The sequence below is a fragment of the Panthera tigris genome, chromosome B4 (genome assembly GCF_018350195.1).
Source record: "Panthera tigris isolate Pti1 chromosome B4, P.tigris_Pti1_mat1.1, whole genome shotgun sequence".
Taxonomy (NCBI): domain Eukaryota; kingdom Metazoa; phylum Chordata; class Mammalia; order Carnivora; family Felidae; genus Panthera; species Panthera tigris.
Window position 1 is genome coordinate 53,212,110 of NC_056666.1, and position 19,480 is coordinate 53,231,589.

Genomic DNA, 19,480 nt, shown 5'->3' on the forward strand with positions numbered 1-19,480 from the left:
ACTCTAAGCCCCTCATCTGCAAGAGTTTAGAATAAAGTTCAAGGAAATGAACTTCATCTTATAAAAAAGGAAATTTAACCAAGAAAAGTAACCATCAATCAATGTAATTACAATATATAATTCTTAATAACCAACAGTCACAAGATTAAATTTCCGTGTTCTGTGAAAAAAGAAAATTCCGAAAGCTTTGCATACTCATGTATTATTATTATTTTTTTTTAATTTAAAAGTTGAACTCTTCAGTCTCTTACTTATTTGCTTAGGCGGTGCTCTATAATGATCGTTCAGTTTTGGAGAACCATCATGCAGCTGCTGCATGGAATCTTTTCATGTCCCGTCCAGAGTACAACTTCTTAGTTAATCTTGACCATGTGGAATTTAAGCATTTTCGTTTCCTCGTCATTGAAGCAATTTTGGCCACTGACCTGAAGAAACACTTTGATTTCGTAGCCAAATTTAATGCCAAGGTAAGTAGATTTGTACCAGTCTTCATTTTATGACCATATTGAAAGATGTCATGGAATCAAAGTGTGGAACAAAATTCATTGCTTTCACCTTTTATATGTCAAATGTGAAAATAAAATGCAATAAAATGATTAACCAGAAGCAGATATATAGACATTGGTCCTAACCTAGAAACCTGAGAAGTTGAGGTGCTGTTTGTGTGTGTGTGTGTGTGTGTGTGTGTGTGTGTGTGTGTGTACACATACATACATTTTGTGCTGCAGAGAAATAAAAATCTCAGTGTCATTGGGTTTTTGTTTGATTTAATTTACTCTCACCTCTGTAGCATATTAACATAAATTATCTGACTGTAGAAAAGGTCAAAACCTCAAAACAAAATTTCATACTTCAAACATAAACACCAAAATTTAACTTAAGAAAATTTCTTACCGTTTGTAGCTATATTTATTTACTGGTAATTGGTAATATATGCTAATTTTATTTATTTGTTTATTTAGAGAGCATGAGCAGGGGAGAGAGGCAAAGGGGGAAATAAAGACAATCTTCAGCAGCTCCACGCTCAACATGGAGCCCAACACAGGGCTCAATCCCACAACCCTGGGATCATGACTTGAGCCAAAATCAAGATTCAGATGCTCAACCGACTGAGCCACTCAGGCGTCTCTTTTTATTTATTTATTTATCCACTTTAATTTACAGCCTCTTTACATATATATGCTAAATTTTTAAATTATTTTTTTAACGTTTATTTATTTATTTATTTTTTGAGACAGAGACAGAGAGAGACAGAGCATGAATGGGGGAGGGTCAGAGAGAGAGAGAGAGACACAGAATCTGAAACAGGCTCCAGGCTCTGAGTGGTCAGCACAGAGCCCCACGCGGGGCTCGAACTCACAGACTGCAAGATCATGACCTGAGCCAAAGTCGGACGCTTAACCGACTAAGCCACCCAGACGCCCCTATGCTAATTTTAAGTAGCATTATTTTCACTTCAATAATTAATAATTATTTTGTCCATCATTTCTTATTTTAGTTTTCCGATAAGCTATTTTACTGTTATGCAAGCCAATAATGTTATTTTAAATAAGTACGAAGTTCTTCATTTCTTGTTATTCTGATCTCTACATGTTAGGAAGATAATAAATATTGTTTATCTGTTCAACTTTTGCTTTCATTGAGGCAAAACACATTTTAACTTTGCCCCTCAAACAGGTTAATGATGATGTTGGAATAGATTGGACCAATGAAAATGATCGTCTACTGGTTTGTCAAATGTGTATAAAGTTGGCTGATATCAATGGGCCAGCTAAATGTAAAGAGCTCCATCTCCAGTGGACAGAGGGTATTGTCAACGAATTTTATGAACAGGTAACTAACTTAACTGTTTATCTTAATTCCTACTTAGGCTGCTCATAAATTCAGAAAAGCTTCCAAAAGCTGTAAAATGTGATCAATCTCTTTCATATTCATACGTCAGAAAATGTGCTGACTAAAAACTCTAAACATACACAATTTGCAAGGATTGTGGGAGTGTGGGAGGGGAAGGAGAAGATACTGAGATAATGAAATGACTTAGTGAGACATTAGGAACACCATTGAGATATTGTTTTTTTTTATAAACTGATTATAAGGTAGTTTATATGGGTGAATGTATATGAGGTTAAGTTCATTTACTTTTTAATGTTTATTTTGAGAGAGAAAGAGCAGGAGTTGGGGGGCAGAGAGAGAGGGCGGGGAGAGGCAGAGAAAGACAAGGAGAGAGAGAACCCCAAGCAGGCTCTGCGATGTCAGCACAGAGCCTGACACAGGGCTCGGTCTCATGAACCATGAGATTATGACCTGACTGGAATCAAGAGTCAGACACTTAACCAACTGAGCCACCCAGGCACTCCCAAGTTCATTTACTTTTAGTGATCAATAACAGCAGCATACAAAAAAGCTTTAAAAATAGGCATTTTATTTGACATGATAATGTGAAAATAAACACACTAACAAAAAACCTACCAAACACATAAACATGAGGTGATCTTCCCCATATTATCCTATGCTGATTTAATTATATCTGAAACTGTGTTTTGAGTACTGTGATTTACTCTCTTAAGAGGAATGTGGAGGCAGTAGATCATGGGTAAAGGACAGGGATCAGTGACATAAAAAGACATGAAAAAAGTGAAGATCATTACCACGGGAGAAAATGGAGGTGATGTAATAACTGTCTTCAGATACTTAAAAGGCTGACATACAAATTTAGTGTTAAGTGATCATACATTGTGGAGATTAAAGAAGATAAATTATTGCTTAACACAGACCTGATTTTTTTAAATGTCTATTTATTTTTGAGAGAGACAGAGACAGAATGCGAGTGGGTTAGGGGCAGAGAGAGAGGGAGACACAGAATCTGAAGCAGGCTCCAGGCTCTGCGCCGTCAGCACCAGAGCCTGACGTGGGGCTCAAACTCACGAGCTGTGAGATCATGACCTGAGCCAAAGTTGGACACTCAACCTACTGAGCCACCCAGGTACCCCAAGATGTGATTTTTAAGAAACATGAGATTTCTTTTTCCTTCCCTAAAAATGGTGTGGATATAACCAGTCTATAGAAGGTATAGTGAGATTGATTTCAAGACAATGAGAGAAAAAAATTTGTATTATGAAGAAATCCAGAAATAAGTAATAAATTGCCTGCTATCGCTGGACATATTTAAAGAGGGATTAGAAAGAATTTTATAGGTTTATAAGGTTTTGTAGACAGGATTCATATATAGAATAAAAGGTTTATACTTTCTAGATACTTTTCTAGAAATGACATTAATTCATAATCAATCCCCAAATATTGAAATAAAGAAAAATAAAAAGGATAATTTATCATCATTCTACATAGGTATAACCATTGTTGGTATTTAAGTATATTTCCTTCATTAATTTTGCTAGATGACTACTAGCTTACAATCTGTTTTTTTTCCAGAAAGATTTGAAGCAGTTCAAAATAAAAACACACAATAGTACTGATAAACATATTGCCAAATAAGACTTTCAGAAACCATATAATCACAGAAGATATAATTCAACCAAAAGCTGGGATAAGATAGCACCTTTAATTGAGCAATAAACTATACTAAGATTTCTGGCAGCTAAGGCAAAAGAAAAAAAAAAAGAAAACATGATAGATCATGTATTTGTTGGATAATTATTCCCAGCATTGCATTTTAAAGTGCATTTATATTCTCATTTAAAGAGGAATCATGTGTAATAAGAAGTACCATCTACTGAGACATTAGACCATTTCTTCTATTTCCCCTTAATCAAAAGCCAAAATCTCAAGATCACAAAAGTGATAAATAGCAACAAAACATTTCTACAGGGATCTTAGTAATTTGAGTAGAATCTTTTAGCAGTCAAGCAAAAGAGGGAGTTCACACATGAATGTCTGGGTTCTTACATAATTGCAAATTTTAGATGCCAAGTGAATGTTGACTTTACTAGTATTTTAAATTTTCCATGTCATTTATCTTTCTGGTTGACTATTCATGCTAAATTCCTATTTCCAGGGTGATGAAGAGGCCAGCCTTGGGTTACCAATAAGCCCCTTCATGGACCGTTCTGCTCCTCAGTTGGCCAATCTTCAGGAATCCTTCATCTCTCACATTGTGGGTCCTCTGTGCAACTCCTATGATTCAGCAGGACTAATGCCAGGGAAATGGGTGGAAGACAGTGATGAGTCAGGAGATACTGATGACCCAGAAGAAGAGGAGGAGGAGGAGGAGGAAGCACCAAATGAAGAGGAAACCTGTGAAAATAATGAAGCTCCAAGTAAGTTTTATAAAATCTATTTCTAGTGTGTTTTTCCTAGGATTGTTGTTTTGTTTTTTGTTTTTTGTTTTTACATAGGTTGGGATGAATTTATGCTTCTCATGAACTACATAGTTTGTGTCCACATATCATCTGCATTGGATTGTGGATAACTTCCCTTCCCTAATATCATAATAATAGTAATTATAGACTGTGGAATCTATTATAATACCATGTTCATACAAGGATACATTCTCTGTTATGAAGCAAAAAGAAATCAAGTGGTTGAAGCCTGTTCTTCATAGTATCTTAATGATTTAGAGATGAAAGGAATTTCACATACTATATAGAGCAACAATAGACTTTTGTTGGCCTAGTTCAAGGAAAGCCATGTGAAGTGGTAAGAGGTAGTTATTAAGCATCAACACTGTGCCAGGCATTCTTCCACGTACTGAAGATAGAGCCGTGAACAAATCAGACAAAATATAAATCCTTGCCCATTTAGACTTTTCTTTCCAGTGGAGTTGGTAGACACTAAGCAGGACAAGTCAGTAAGTCTTTAATAAGTCAGGTACTGATAAATGCTCGATTTAAAAAAAAGGGGGGGATATGAAATACTGCAGAGAAAAGTTAAAATTTTAGATAAGGTACCCACAGATGATCTAAAGAAGAAAGACATAAAAAAGAAAAAAAAGACTGAAAGAAGTGAAGGAAGATCCATGGCAGTTCAGGTGGAAAAAGTGTTCCAAGAAGAGAAGAAGCAAACCATGTAAACGTCCTGAGGTCGGCGTTGGCTGGGTGTTCAAGGAGCATCAGGAGAGCTGGGGTGGCTAAGACAGGAAAGGGGCTGAGGGGGTAGCAGGAGAGAGGCAGTGGGGAGCCAAATGATGTAGGGTTTGAAGGTGGGGCGCTGTAGGTCACAGTATGGAGTTTGGCTTTTACTCTGAGTAAGTTGGGAAGCCCTGAGAGATGTGGTGCAGAAGAGTTAGCTGATTCAGCTTACATTTTAAATGGGTTGCTTCAGCTGCTGTATTGAGAACAATCTTGAGTCTGAGGTGGGAATAAGGGTAATAAGAGGCTGTTGAAGTTATCCAAGTGAGAAATGACTGTGGCTTTGAACCAGGCAAAGTAGTGACATTAGGAACAATGAAAAGTATTCGCATCTGGTCATTGATTTGGAGCACATCATGTAGCCAACCTAATCCATTTTAACTCACCTGATGACAAAAAGGCATTAGTTTTATTCATGTCTTGAAATATTCTCCGCTACTTCTCCTGTCATAGGGAGGAGGCCCAAACATCATAATTAGGAAAACCCATAACCCTTACAGTAACATTGCACAAATAGTGTTATTATTTTCATGAAAACACAGTATGTGGTTTACCTCTGCCTTCATAAAAAATATAGTGGTAATATTTTTCGAAGCCCTTACCCAAAATATTACCAAAGAAAGACATTCTGATCATTTATTCCCATCTTTTAGCACTGTCAGGAAAATTCATGACTCAGTTCATCTCAGCCATCTAGTAAATTCAATCTGACATGGGTTTGACCCATTTTGCCCTCTATAAGTACTCTGTTGTAGGCTTGCAAAATAGAGATACAGAGATCTTCATGAACTATAAACTAATGAGGCAGGGTTTCACAAATTTGCTCTAGGTTAAATTTTTGCTTCAGTTCTGTCTTATATTTTAACTTTGGTACAGAATAAGTTGAAAATCAAAAGTTGTTTTCCGTCAGTATTCTATTATCAAAGAAATTATATTTTATTTCTCTGGTGCTTATAAAAAGATTTCCATTAGCAATTTTGTGCTAATCTTGAGATTCAGAGGTTGGAGACAAGACTTGGGATTCATGGCTTATGTTTTCATTTGTTCATTTAATAAACATGTAGTGGTTGTTTTGTTTTGTTTTGTTTAACTTCAAAGAGCCAGGAGGTAGTTTGCTGTTGAAGGACAGGACAGTTTTTTTTTTGTTTGTTTTTTGTTTTTGTTTTTCTTTTCCCACTGAGTGATATTGGAAAGTGTTGTCGGCTTAGCCTCTTGGAAAAGCTTTGTTCCCGTGGGCTCTTACTGATTGCTATTTGAACTCAAACACATTGAAAAAACACACACATAATACCGGCATCAAGAATTGAAGAACACAGGACAGGAGATTAAACAGGCTCAACTTGTCAGCATTGGCTTTAGCAGCAAATGAGACAACCAGATATTCAATTACTTTTCGTTCTGTAGGGTTAAGTTGCCATACTGACTTCCAGATTCTGATGTGTTACTCTCCAAGCCCAGGTTTCCTCATTTCTAACTCGACTGCTGTAGAATCCAAGTAATTTTAGTTTCATAATCAGATTGACTGAGACGGTTAACTTGATTGAGCCTGAAAGTTAGGTTTCAGAAAAAATTTAGATTAAATATGCACTGATAATTTCAGCAATTTGCAAAACTTGGAGATCTCCCAGGAAACACAGAATTAAATGTTTCAATATGGTATCCTAGGGAAAGAAGGCTTTTTCCCAACCTCATAATTAAATCTGAAAGATTCCTACAGCGAACTAAGAGGTTTCTAATGAAGTACTAAGCTGCATTTAGAATTTGAGCAATGAAAGGCTCTTTGTTCTCATTTCAAAAGGTTCCAGTGCTGAACAATTTGGCTCCCAATACAGGCATGTTTTAGACCACCTGCAGACTCTAATCTACGCAAATTTATTTGGTACAAACTTTCTTCTACGTCACCTTATTCACTTCAAATCCAGAGAGGTTTATTGCTAACATTTAACAGCATTAATAAGAGAACAGCTGTTCTCATGGGAGCTGTCCTGAAAGGAAAAGGAGAAAAATCAAGCTTTTGTTACCTTCATCCCTTTGAATACACTGCCATGAATGTGTATAACTTTCAGATGGAATAATCACCTTGGGCAGTAGTGTTTTCCTATAACCGTGATTCAAATCTATCCTTCGGCCAATGCTCATTGGTAACTCTCTTGATTCAAAGGATTAGGTTCAAAAGTATATTGACATTGAAAAATTCCTAAACAGAAGCCGATTTGACTTAACTATAATAAAAACAAAGTAGACACAGACAAGTAGATGACTTTGGTAGAAGAATAATTTTATAAATTTGCTTTTAAAACTCTAATGTGGTAGTAATATATTTTATTGATTTTTATAGAAATAATTCAGATTTCTTTAAATTTTGTGTATATGTATACACACACACACACATGCATACACATATACACATAGAGTCTTTGTTAAGAAACATTCAGTTGAAGAAATTGATGTCATGCTCCACAGACCCGTAACCCTGCCTGTATGCATGCCCCTCACTCTGCCTGGAATGCTGCCAACACCTTCACCTAGAGTATTTAATTCTCAAAATTTACGTCTCACCTCAGGTGTCCTGTTCTTTGAAAAAAAAAAAAATCTTACCTATCCCCTCACAGGCTGAGTCTCTTGTGTTGCCATGGTTTTAATGTACCAGAGAGAGATTGCAATATACACTTTGTTAAAAATGTCAAGGAACGCTTTATTCAACATTGTTGCGATAAGGGAGAGAAATTAAACTCAACTCCATTGAAACTAAGGCAGGAGAATTTTTAAGCAATAACATGAGCTATGAAAAATTACTATAGGACCTTAGAGGGAAGTTGGCCCATGTGATTGAGCCATTTGTGTTTGCTAATTGGTACGTATTGAAGTTAGGCACCTTCCCTCCCATGAAGACTGAAAGTTAGGGCCCCTGTTTTTCTTGATGATTTCATTTCAAAAGAATTAATGCCCATGTACTTGAGGAAGGAGTTCCTGGGTTGTAAAACTGGCTAGAAACTGGGAGAAGTTTTATCTGTATTACAAAAGAGCAGAGAAAGTATCTGCACTTTCAAGTTTTATAAAGTAAATGCTATAATAAAAGGCAGGCCAGAGACATACAATCTGGAAGAAACTGGTCTAGAATTTAGTCCAGCTAACAGGAGCATCAAGACCATCTTAGTCACATGCATACGTCTGTCATAAAACATAGCATGTGTATTTTATTTTCTTGTCTTCTTTGCTCTTTCTCCTATAAACAGTAAACTCCTTTAAGGCAAGCTCTTGGACTAATTGGTCTTTGTGTATGTAGCATCCAGAAATTTCTTGTCAATTAGTAGGTGGTCAATATAAATTTGATTGATGGGTTCATCTCATAAATAAAATAATGAAAACCAGTAAATCGTTTTTTAAATTCTTGCTTATGACTCAGCCTATATCCATTCACCCTGGCATTTATTCAATTTAATAATTTTGTTATGTGTCTGTATGGTTCAAAATTAATTCAAGATAGCGTGTCCCTTTTTTTTTTTTTTTGGCATCTGTTTCTTTTCTTTTTATTCCTTTTTTTAAATTTACATCCAAATTAGTCAGCATATACTGCAACAATGATTTCAGGAGTAGATTCCTTAGTGTCTCTTACCCATTTACCCCATCCCCCCTCCTACAACCCCTCCAGCAACCCTCAGTTCTCCATATTTATGAGTCTCTTCTGTTTTGTCCCACTCCCTGTTTTTATATTATTTTTGTTTCCCTTCCCTTATGTTCATCTGTTTCGTCTCTTAAAGTCCTCATATGAGTGAAGTCATATAATTTTTGTCTTTCTCTGACTAATTTCACTTAGCATAATACCCTCCAGTTCCATCCACATAGTTGCAAATGGTAAGATTTCATTCTTTTTGATTGCCGAGTAATACTCCATTGTGTATATGTATATATACCACCTCTTCTTTATCCATTCATCCATCGATGGACATTTGGGCTCTTTCCATACTTTGGCTGTTGTTGATAGTGCTGCTATAAACGTGGGGGTGCATGTGTCCCTTCAAAACAGCACACCTGTATCCAGTAGATAAATGCCTAGTAGTGCAATTGGTGGGTCATAGGGAAGTTCTATTTTTAGCTTTTTGAGGAACCTCCATACTATTTTCCAGAGTGGCTGCACCAGCTTGCATTCCCACCAACAATACAAAAGAGATCCTCTTTCTCTGCATACTCGCCAACATCTGTTGTTGACTGAGTTGTTCATGTTACCCATTCTGACAGTTGTCAGGTGGTATCTCATTGTGGTTTTGATTTGTATTTCCCTGATGATGAGTGATGTGGAGCATTTTTTCATGTGTTGATTAGCCATCTGTATATCTTCCTTGGAGAAGTGTCTATTCATGTCTTTTGCCCATTTCTTCACTGGGTTATTTGTTTTTTGGGTGTTGAGTTTGAGAAGTTCTTTATAGATTTTGGATACTAACCCTTTATCTCATATGTCATTTGCAAATATCTTCTCCCTTTCTGTCAGTTGCCTTTTAGTTTTACTGATTGTTTCCTTTGCTGTGCAGAAGGTTTTTACTTTGATGAGGTCCCAGTAGTTCATTTTTGCTTTTGTTTCCCTTGCCTCTGGAGACGTGTTGAGTAAGAACTTGCTGCACGTAAGATCAAAGAGGTTTTTGCCTGCTTTCTCCTCAAGGATTTTGATGGCTTCCTGTCTTACATTGAGGTCTTTCATCCATTTTGAGTTTATTTTTGTGTATGGTGTAAGAAAGTGGTCCAGGTTCATTTTTCTGCATGTCGCTGTCCAGTTTTCCCAGCACCTCTTGCTGAAGAGACTGTCTTTATTCCATTGGATATTCTTTCCTGCTTTGTCAAAGATCAGTTGGCCATATGTTTGTGGGTCCATTTCTGGGTTCTCTATTCTGTTCCATTGATCTGAGTGTTCTTGTGCCAGTACCGTACTATCCTGATGATTACAGCTTTGTAGTATAGCGTGAAGTCTAGGATTGTGATGCCTCCTGCTTTGGTTTTCTTTTTCAAGATCGCTTTGGCTATTCAGGGTCTTTTCTGGTTCCATACAAATTTTAGGATTATTTGTTCTAGCTCTGTAAAAATGCTGGTGTAACTTTGATAGGGATTGCATTGAATATGTAGATTGCTTTCGGTAGTATTGACATTTTAACAATATTTGTTCTTCCTATCCAGGAGCATGGAATCTTTTTCCATTTTTGTGTGTCTTCTTCCATTTCTTTCATAAGCTTTCTATACTTTTCAGTGTATAGATTTTTCACCTCTTTGTTTAGATTTATTCCTGGGTATTTTATGGTTTTTAGTGCAACTGTAAATGGGATCGATTCTTTGATTTCTCTTTCTTTTGCTTCATTGTTGGTGAATAGAAATGCAACCGATTTCTGTGTGTTGATTTTATATACTGCAACTTCGCTGAATTCATGAATCAGTTCTAGCAGTTTTTTGGTGGAGTCTTTTGGGTTTTCCATACAGATTATCACGTCATCTGAGAAGAGTGAAAGTTTGACCTCCTCCTGGCCGATTTGGATGCCTTTTATTTCTTTCTGTCAGTTTTTCCCTTTTGAGAATGATATTAGCATTGGGTCGTTCATATATGGCTTTTATGATCTGGGGGTATGCTCCTTCTATCCCTACTTTCTTGAGGGTTTTTATCAAGAAAGGATGCTGTATTTTGTCAAATGCTTTCTCTGCATCTATTGAGAGGATCATATGGTTCTTGTCCTTTCTTTTATTGATGTGATGAATCATGCTAATTGTTTTGCAGATATTGAACCGACCCTGCATCCCAGGTATAAATCCCGCTTGGTCGTGGTGAATAATTTTTTTAACGTATTGTTGGAGCCGGTTGGCTAATATCTTGTTGAGGATTTTTGTATCCATGTTCATCAGGGAAATTGGTCTGTAGTTCTCCTTTTTAGTGGGGTCTCTGTCTGGTTTTGGAATCAAGGTAATGCTGGCTTCATAGAAAGAGTTTGGAAGTTTTCCTTCCATTTCTATTTTTTGGAATAGTTTCAAGAGAATAGGTGTTAACTCTTCCTTAAATGTTTGGTAGAATTTCCCTGGAAAGCCATCTGGCCCTGGACTCTTGTTTTTTGGCAGATTTTTGATTACTAATTCAGTTTCCTTACTGGTTATCAGTGTCCTTTTTTTTTTTTTAACTGTATTTTGAAATTGATCTTACCCTGTAAAATAAAATAATTTTTGTGGTATATTATAATAAAACTGTTGACAGAATCACTAGTACTTCCATAAAAATTTTGGTGGATGGCCTCCAAAAGATCTACTTCCTTTGGCATATCTCATAGCTAATGTATTTTTTTCCTATTCTTACTATTTTTTTTCTTCTTTTTTCCTCTCAGATTGTACATTGTAAATCATTACTACTTCATTAGGTAAACCCAAATATCCCTGCTGATATTCCTGGTAACTTGTACTGTTAACTCTTTAATGTAGTCCCCATTAGATCATAATTTCCTGTGGACCGCTTTTTCATATCGTTGTCATTTTTATCACTTATCACCACTTCATCATTTACTTGGACCTGTGGAACAGAAACTAGAAAGAACGTGATTCATCTAGTAAACTCTTACTAAAGTCTGGAGCTTTGTACACAATATACACACAAAAGGAGGGACCTGGCTTCTGTGCATTGGAAAGTTCATAGTCCAATAGGGGATCTTAGCCTAATTTCTAAATTCTTGGTCTAAGTCTAAGATGGCCACTCGGATGAAGGTACTAAAAGTTATATTCTGGCCGCAAGCAGACCCTCTTCTAAACTCAAGTCTAGTTCTTACTTTACCTCTGCACTTGAAGGTGTCCCAGACATTTCATGTTCAGCATCTCCCTCAAATCTCCTCACCTAACATTGCCTTCTCAGTACATCTTATGACCACCTACTCAATGGCTCAGGCCAGACAGCTCAGGGTTGTCTTTGATTCCTCTTTCTTCTTTTTTTCCTTACATCTAATCAGTTGCCAAAGTCCTGTTGATTAAACCTCACAAATATGTCTCACATTTATCTACTTGTCTTCATTTTCATTACTTTCTTCCTAGCCCAAGCCATGGTCATCATGCCATATTCTCTTGGCTGAGTAATTTTTGTCTCTTTCTGGCACCTTTAAAAGATTTTGTAAGACTCAGTGTGATTGTACCTACCTTTTCACTCTTGCCCGCTAGAGTAAAACTCCATGCTGGCAGGCATTATGTCTATCAGTGAATGACCAGAACCTACCATACTTGGTGCATATTAGGTTCTTAATAAGTAGATAAAGAATTGGAAGACTAAATAGTGAATTATGGTATCAATTCAAAGGTCTTTAAAATGTCTTATGTTTCATCTGTCAAAGTTGATGATATTATAGTTCCTTAAGAGATGCAATTCTGTGAAAATTGTCCTTACTATTTCCATGTTGAACACATGAAATGTTTTGGTCACCAAGACAATGTAATTTATTTACTTATCAAATGCATATTTGCTGAGCCTCATTCTGTATAAGATACATACTTGTCTTTACAAGGCTCCCTAAAAGAAGCTGTAGTCTAGTAGAGGGGCTAAGGCCTGTAATATATGAGAGCAAGATAAGTGCCCTAAAGAATGCATGTTATTGGGGCACCTGGGTGGCTCAGTGGGTTAAGCGTCTGAGTTTTGGTTTTGGCTCAGGTCAGGATCTCACACTTTTGTGAGTTTGAGCCCCGTGTTGGGCTCTGTGCTGACAGTGCTGCAGAGCCTGCTTGGGATTCTCTCTCTGCCCCTCTCCTACTCGTGCAGTCTCTGTCTTTCTCAAAATAATAAACTTTAAAAAATTAAATAAAATAAAAATAAAAGAATGCACGTCATTGAGGACATTGTTTTTGTTACAAGTGACAAGACTCCAATAAAGTGAGTATATACAAAAGGGAAAATTACTGGTTCAGGTAATTGGGATGTTGTCCAGTATTCACGCTTACTTGCACCTGCTCTTGTCTCTGAGTCACCTGCCTGACAGCTTGATCTTTCAACCTTTCTTTCTATGTGAGACTGGAAATCTAGCCAGCTCTATATTCACTTCATTTCACATAAACAGGCAGAGGAGAAAAGATCCCCAGCCCCCATTCCCTGACTGATTCCATGCTGTTGGGAAAATTCCCAGGGGAAGATGCTGATTGACCTGATTTGGGTCACACCCATTGACTAGCTGCTGCAACAGGGCTATATTGTGGGAAGGTGGGTGGGGAAGTAGAGTTTGACAACCTTTTCTAGAACTATATAATTGAAAGAAGGGATGAGAGTTTCTGATTTTGGATATGCAGTTATCAGAAAAAGATACCAAGATAATGAGAAAGGAAAAAAATGAAAACAATGTGTACTCTTGGAAGCATGAATGGAGGGAAATGAGAGTTTAGAAGAGTGAGGGGAGACAGGGGGAGAGAGTATTTCTTATAGGAGCAATTCAGTAAAATCTGAGTCTCAAAATAATAAATGGGCATGAACTTTTGAGGACTGAGAAGAGCATTTGAGAAGGAGGGCCAGTACCTGCTGGACAGAAGAGTTCAGTGTATATATGGAAGTAGAGACAGAAGCCAGGCTGCGGAAGATGGAAGACTGCAAAAGCATGCTTGTGCCAGCTTGTGGGAGAACTTTGACAGGACTTTGAAATTAATATTTTAGTCCGTGTGAAGCAGAACAATAACATTCAAACCATCCTAAAAGAAATCAATCTTGTAGACTTTTGTGGGTTGAATTAGCTGACAAAGTAAAGGAAGACCTAACAAGAAGTTCTTCCAGTAGTCCAGGTGAAAAATCTGGAGGATCTGACTGTATTGAGAATAATACCAAAACTTAAGTAGAACTTCTTATAGGGCATTACTGGATATTAAATCCGGTTCACAGTATGTCTCGATGTAACCATGATATATTAATGATGGTTGCCATCTCCCTCTTATTTCCCTACTCTTGAAAGCAACATTATGATGATACGCAAATCAAGTGGTATATGTATCTGTTTGGTACTTTAGCTCCTATTAATGATGTGGAAAAAAATAACCACCATGTACTCAGCACACAAATAAGTAATTTGGTGTTTTCTCAGGAAAGAAAACTTTCAAAAGGAGGAAAATCTACTGCCAAATAACTCAACACCTCCTGCAGAACCACAAGATGTGGAAGAAAGTCATTGAAGAGGAACAGCGGTTGGCGGGCATAGAGAGTCAATCCCTGGACCAGTCACCCCAACAGCATTCCTCAGAACAGATCCAGGCCATCAGGGAAGAAGAGGAAGAGAAAGGGAAGCCAAGAGGAGAGGAGATCCCAACCCTGAAGCAAAACCAGTGATGATGGATATAATGAGCTGTGTTTCCCAACAGAGTGACTTGTCACAGACTCTTTTCAAGCCAGCACAACACTTAGACACAACACTGTAGAAATACAAGAAGATGGGCAAACAGCTATTGCATTTGGGAATTCTTTGCATTTTATGTGTTTATTTTTACAGTGAGGTACATTGTTAAAAACTCTTGCTCGGAGAAGCTTTCACATTTGCAACACCAGCTTCCAAGGATTTTTTTAAGGAAGAAGTATATATGTGTGTGTGTATATAAGCTCGCACGTAGATACATGTAAAACATATTCACACACATACACGCACATGCACACTGAAAGCCAGCGTTACTGGCTCCACACTTTAGTAACATTCATATTAAGATATATAGTGGTCACTGTGATATAGTAAGTTATAAAGGAAAAAAAAAGGAAAACAATTCACAGAGGAAATGGGGCGGCTTAGCAGGGAAACAGTGCAGTGAATGTAAGTTACCAACTAAGGAGCTTTTGCTCTTAGTACTGACGGATGAAAGTTCCAGAGCATTATTTGAATTCTTCTACATTCTGCCAATATCGTGTGTGTGTGTGTGTGTGTGTGTGTGTGTGTGTGTGTGTGTGACAGAGAGAGAGAAGAGAGAGAGAGCATGCTTGTGTGTATGTATGTGCTTATGTCAACAGAGATTTTTATGGTTTTAGTCATTCATAGAATAGCTGCAGCAGATGACTCAGCACATCTGAACAAACGGAAGGCAGTTCACTCTGGAGTGTCTGAGAGGCAGCCATTCCAAATGCCTTCCTCCATTTAGCTTCAGTCCAGGGCCCTCTGAAGAGGGAGGGTATTCACAGGCTGGTGAGAGGGCCACGGGATTGGTACTATACTAATGCACCACTTGGAGGCGCTCTATCGCCAGCCTTAAACCTGGAAGACAGGCATTTTCCAATCTGCTTGCCTAATGAATGTATAGGAGCTGTTTGTCTGTGAGTATGTCTGTCACTCATGTAAGATCAAATCAACTATTTTTAAGGGGATGGCATTCTTTATACATAAACACCTAAGAAGGGGCTGAAGTCCGATCTTTTAATTAGGTTAGAATTCTGAAAAGTTGCCAGAGGAGACTTGGGGGAATTGCTCTTCACGGTGACCTTCCATGTCTTAAATATGCTGCAAAATGTGTGATAGAAAAGAAGAAAAAAGGGCAAACAGAAACCCACTATGGGACATATAGCGAGAGATGAAGGGGGAAAATTGCAACCTAGGGTTTGGTGTTTGTTGACATAGTGAAAGCCTGATTCTGGGCAACTGTTGAAGATTGGCTTTGGGTGGTGAGGGTCCCACTGACAACAACCTTGTTGTGGTGTTCCACGTGCCGTGGGGTAAGGTAGCTTCTGTCTGCAATCTGGCCCATTGTCATGTTTCTTTTGGCAGGGAAAATTATAGAGGGAATTTTGGGTCCTGGGCCTATTATTGAAAGTTTTTTTTTTTTATTTGTTCATCTACACTTGTTTATGCTGTGAGCCAAACCTTATTTAAAAAGTTGATACTCACTTTCAATATTTTATTTCATATTATTATATTTGTCATGAATAGTTATCTTGATGTAAATATAAAGATTTTTTTGTTTCTGTAGATAGTAAACTCTTTTTTTTAAAAAAGGAAAAGGGAAACATTTTTATAAAGTTATATTTTAATCACCATTTTTATACATTGTATCTATCTCCAAGCCCAGTAAGAGAGTGATGAATCATTTGCACGGAGGTCTAAGGACAGCCACATATCTACCTATTCTAATTTAAATGATAATCAGATAGTTATTTTATGCCAATTAAGGAAGATGCCACAAAGAATGTTTTTTCCTAGGAACTTTGAACTTTTAGGTCACTTTGGGGTTCATGTCTCCCAAAGAGAAAGACTTGCATAACCAATACCGAATTTTTATAATTGGTATCCATTTCTTGCGAATGTTTTTTGGTTATAATTCCTCCTTCAGTACTATGTACGGAAGAACTTGTTCATCAATGAAACGATCTTAGCTTCTAAGTTAATCTTGATGGTGATTTCTAATTTTTCTTTCCTCTGAAGTCATAGCAAAGAGTGTTTACATTAAAAATGCTTTTGTTTCTCATAAATGAATATTCTTCCTTTCCAAAGCAGTGATTTTACATTAACCTATGGCATTTTTCAAATAAGGCAAACATAACATAATCTAAAGTAAACACAATTTCAGGGCAGATTTCCCATTAAGTAGGAAAACAGGAAAAAGGATCAAGTAGATGCAGACTCTGCTTCAAAAATGAGAATAATTTCATATTTTTGTGTTAACACTAGGTCTTCACTATTCAGGATTTACTGAGTTGTTTTCCATTTTCTTAGTAATGCTTTTGTGTCTCATGTTTGCAAAAATTACTGTGAGTCAAATGCATTTCCCCAGTGACATTAACTGTTTTCCTTCCCTTGCAAATAAGAGAAGAGGGGGAAAAAATGTGCTCGTTTATCTCTTGTACCTAATTACTTAACAAAACAAATCTTTCCCCATTCTCCAAATGTCATATGACAAGTGTCTAAAACACAGGTGAAAGTGAGCACAAATACAGGTTGTGGAGCAAGTAATGTGACAGCAAAATAGTCACGAGTTTATAACTGTGTATTGGCAGGTGCTGCGTCAAAGCTGGCCAGTCTGGCTGCCAGAGTAGAGGTCTTAGCAAATGACCCGGTTGCGTTTATTCTGTTTTAGAGTACCTGAAATAATGGTGGCCAAAGCACTTAGAACCTCTTCATTCCCAAATTGTGTCAATCAGTCCAGGCAGATTGATCACCTTTTTTTCTTCAAAAATCAATTGCCAGGATATTACAGCTAAAAATCCATTGAAATAAAGAAATAGAGATCAAGGATGACCCTTTCATACACATTCAGTACATCCCAAAAGATGACCAGGGGCATAAAAAGACTTTTTCTGATGGCTATGTTCTCCCCCTCCTCGGTGACAGCAGTATTACTGTGTTCACTTCCAACTCCAGAGCTTATTCCCTGTGGTGCCAGTGTGTTTGTTGCAATTTGCTACGTTTTTATATGAGCCTATTTATAGGTGCCATTTAGGTAAACTCAGGTCTTTCAAATGAAGGAATCTGTAGCCCATTTAGGAAAAAGGATCATTGTGCAGACAGCCATAAACCCACTGGGAGGAAAACTCAGAGCTGGTGACCTTGATGCTAGGGGTTGCTCTCTGTTAAGGAAAAGACCAGGTATTACTATGAGTGTCATCACTGTCGTTTCCAGCATGCTATTATAATGTCCTTTCCAGGTATCCGACTAAGCCAACCTTTAGGATATCGTTTCCTTGGTAAGAACACCACTTTAGCTTTTTTCCAAACTATAAAATTTTATTTGTCATTTCTATAAGATTTGGTTTTCTCTCAGTAGATGAAGATAGTAGCACTGTACAGGGATAGATCTATACTAGTCTTCATCTGGCAAGTGAAGGAATGTCCTCATGTTTAAGAAAATACTCATTTTCTAAAAACAGAATACCCAATTCTATATGTTCCGTTTTGATCGACTTCCAGAACAAACCCCTAATTATTGCAATCCCAGTAAAACTAAAGAAAAGGGATTGTACGATATGCAGACTGTTCATATTACATGTATGTATTGTGATTTCCTCATGTCCCCTGCCTCTCTTGATTTGCGATTTCCCGACGTCCCCTGTCACGTGCCCAGAGAAATTTCTTTGAAGGTAAAAGCTGTGCAACAGGCATGAGACTCAGGCCTATTCTTTGTTTAAATGGTGGAAAAATATAAATTATTTTCTAAGTAATAAAGATATGCAAATTATCATTGTAAATAAAGTCTAAAGTTTGAAATGACTGCTTTATATAAGTGATATTTGTGTGATGAACAATTCCTGACCAATGAGAAGTGGCTGATCAAAAAATCATTTCTACCCTACTTTGGGAGGTATTTTTGGTGCTTCGCTGTCAGTATGGGGATCTCCATTGTCCTCACCTTTTGAAATATTTCTAAAATAATAATGAAAACCACAGTAAGGATCTTACTGTCCTTTCTTCCATCCTAACCCTGAGTCCCACTTAATGCCTTTCCTGGTTTATATGCCACTTTGGAAATAACTGTCTTTTCAAACTGGCAGAAGCCTCCAGTAAAACCAACTTTTGTAAGCTTTCATAGCCTGGGGTAAATCAAGATTCTCCTTATTCTAGGGATTCTCAGCTCCTGTGTGTGGAAAGAAAAATATCAGTAAGATTTCAAATGCTCATAGGTTACCTCCAGACAATTGAGATCTAAAATATCTGTATACTTCGAAACCAAACTGAGTTTCTTTCATTCACCTTCGCTCCTAACAAGCAGCAAAATAATTTATGATCATTGTTCTAGGTCATTCATTTCTCTTGTGATTTTTCCATGAAAGGAAACTGAATTTGCTGATACTGTTCGTCTGTTTTTCTAATCTGTTCAACAAAATTCCACCATAAGATTAGGAGACCAATTAGCCGTTTTAAGCGAGGAGCATTCCAAAATTAAATTACTCTTAGAACCTCTAATCAGGGCAAAATATGCAAGTTTTAGGTCCACCTGTATTCATATCAGTTTGTTCCTCTAGTAAATACTCAAATTCTTATTGCATATTTGATTGATTGCATATTCAGTGCATATAAGCACTGACTTAAACTATAAACAATGCATTCAGCAACTTAAATTGAGGTTTACATGGTATTTATAATGTTTAGCACTAATAATCCATGATCAGAGAAGAACAGATTTTTCAGTCTATATTACATACCATGGCAATTTGCGTATCACCTCACACATTTCATTTATTACCATGCTGCAACTTTACCTTACCTAATGGTGCTTTTACCTTACCTGAGTGACCTTTACGTTCATACTATCAAATCATTCAAACAGGTTAGCAATGGTGACAAAAAATCATTAGGCATTGTCCTGCTAAATATGTTTAAAGACCCAAGACTAAACCTTAAAGCTTTATTATTTGGTGGAACTCCATGTTAACATGGAGAATCTGCAGAGCGGATTCAAAAATACTGATCCACCGTAAATTATTTTAGTACAGTAAGACTATAAATTATATGGAA

At 37.1% G+C, this 19,480-nt stretch overlaps 1 protein-coding gene across 2 annotated transcripts in view; it reads left to right on the forward strand.

The window, feature by feature from the left end:
- PDE3A (phosphodiesterase 3A) overlaps positions 1 to 18,477 on the forward strand; it is a 319,114-nt gene extending 300,637 nt beyond the window's left edge. For both annotated transcript variants that reach the window (XM_007072865.3, XM_042991859.1), the window contains 4 exons: positions 264 to 467; positions 1,678 to 1,833; positions 4,013 to 4,274; positions 14,144 to 18,477. In XM_007072865.3, the coding sequence (XP_007072927.3) occupies positions 264 to 467; positions 1,678 to 1,833; positions 4,013 to 4,274; positions 14,144 to 14,385 (864 nt within the window). In that variant the 3' untranslated portion in view covers positions 14,386 to 18,477. The remainder of the gene's footprint in view (positions 1 to 263; positions 468 to 1,677; positions 1,834 to 4,012; positions 4,275 to 14,143) is intronic.
- The last annotated feature ends 1,003 nt before the right edge of the window (positions 18,478 to 19,480 follow it).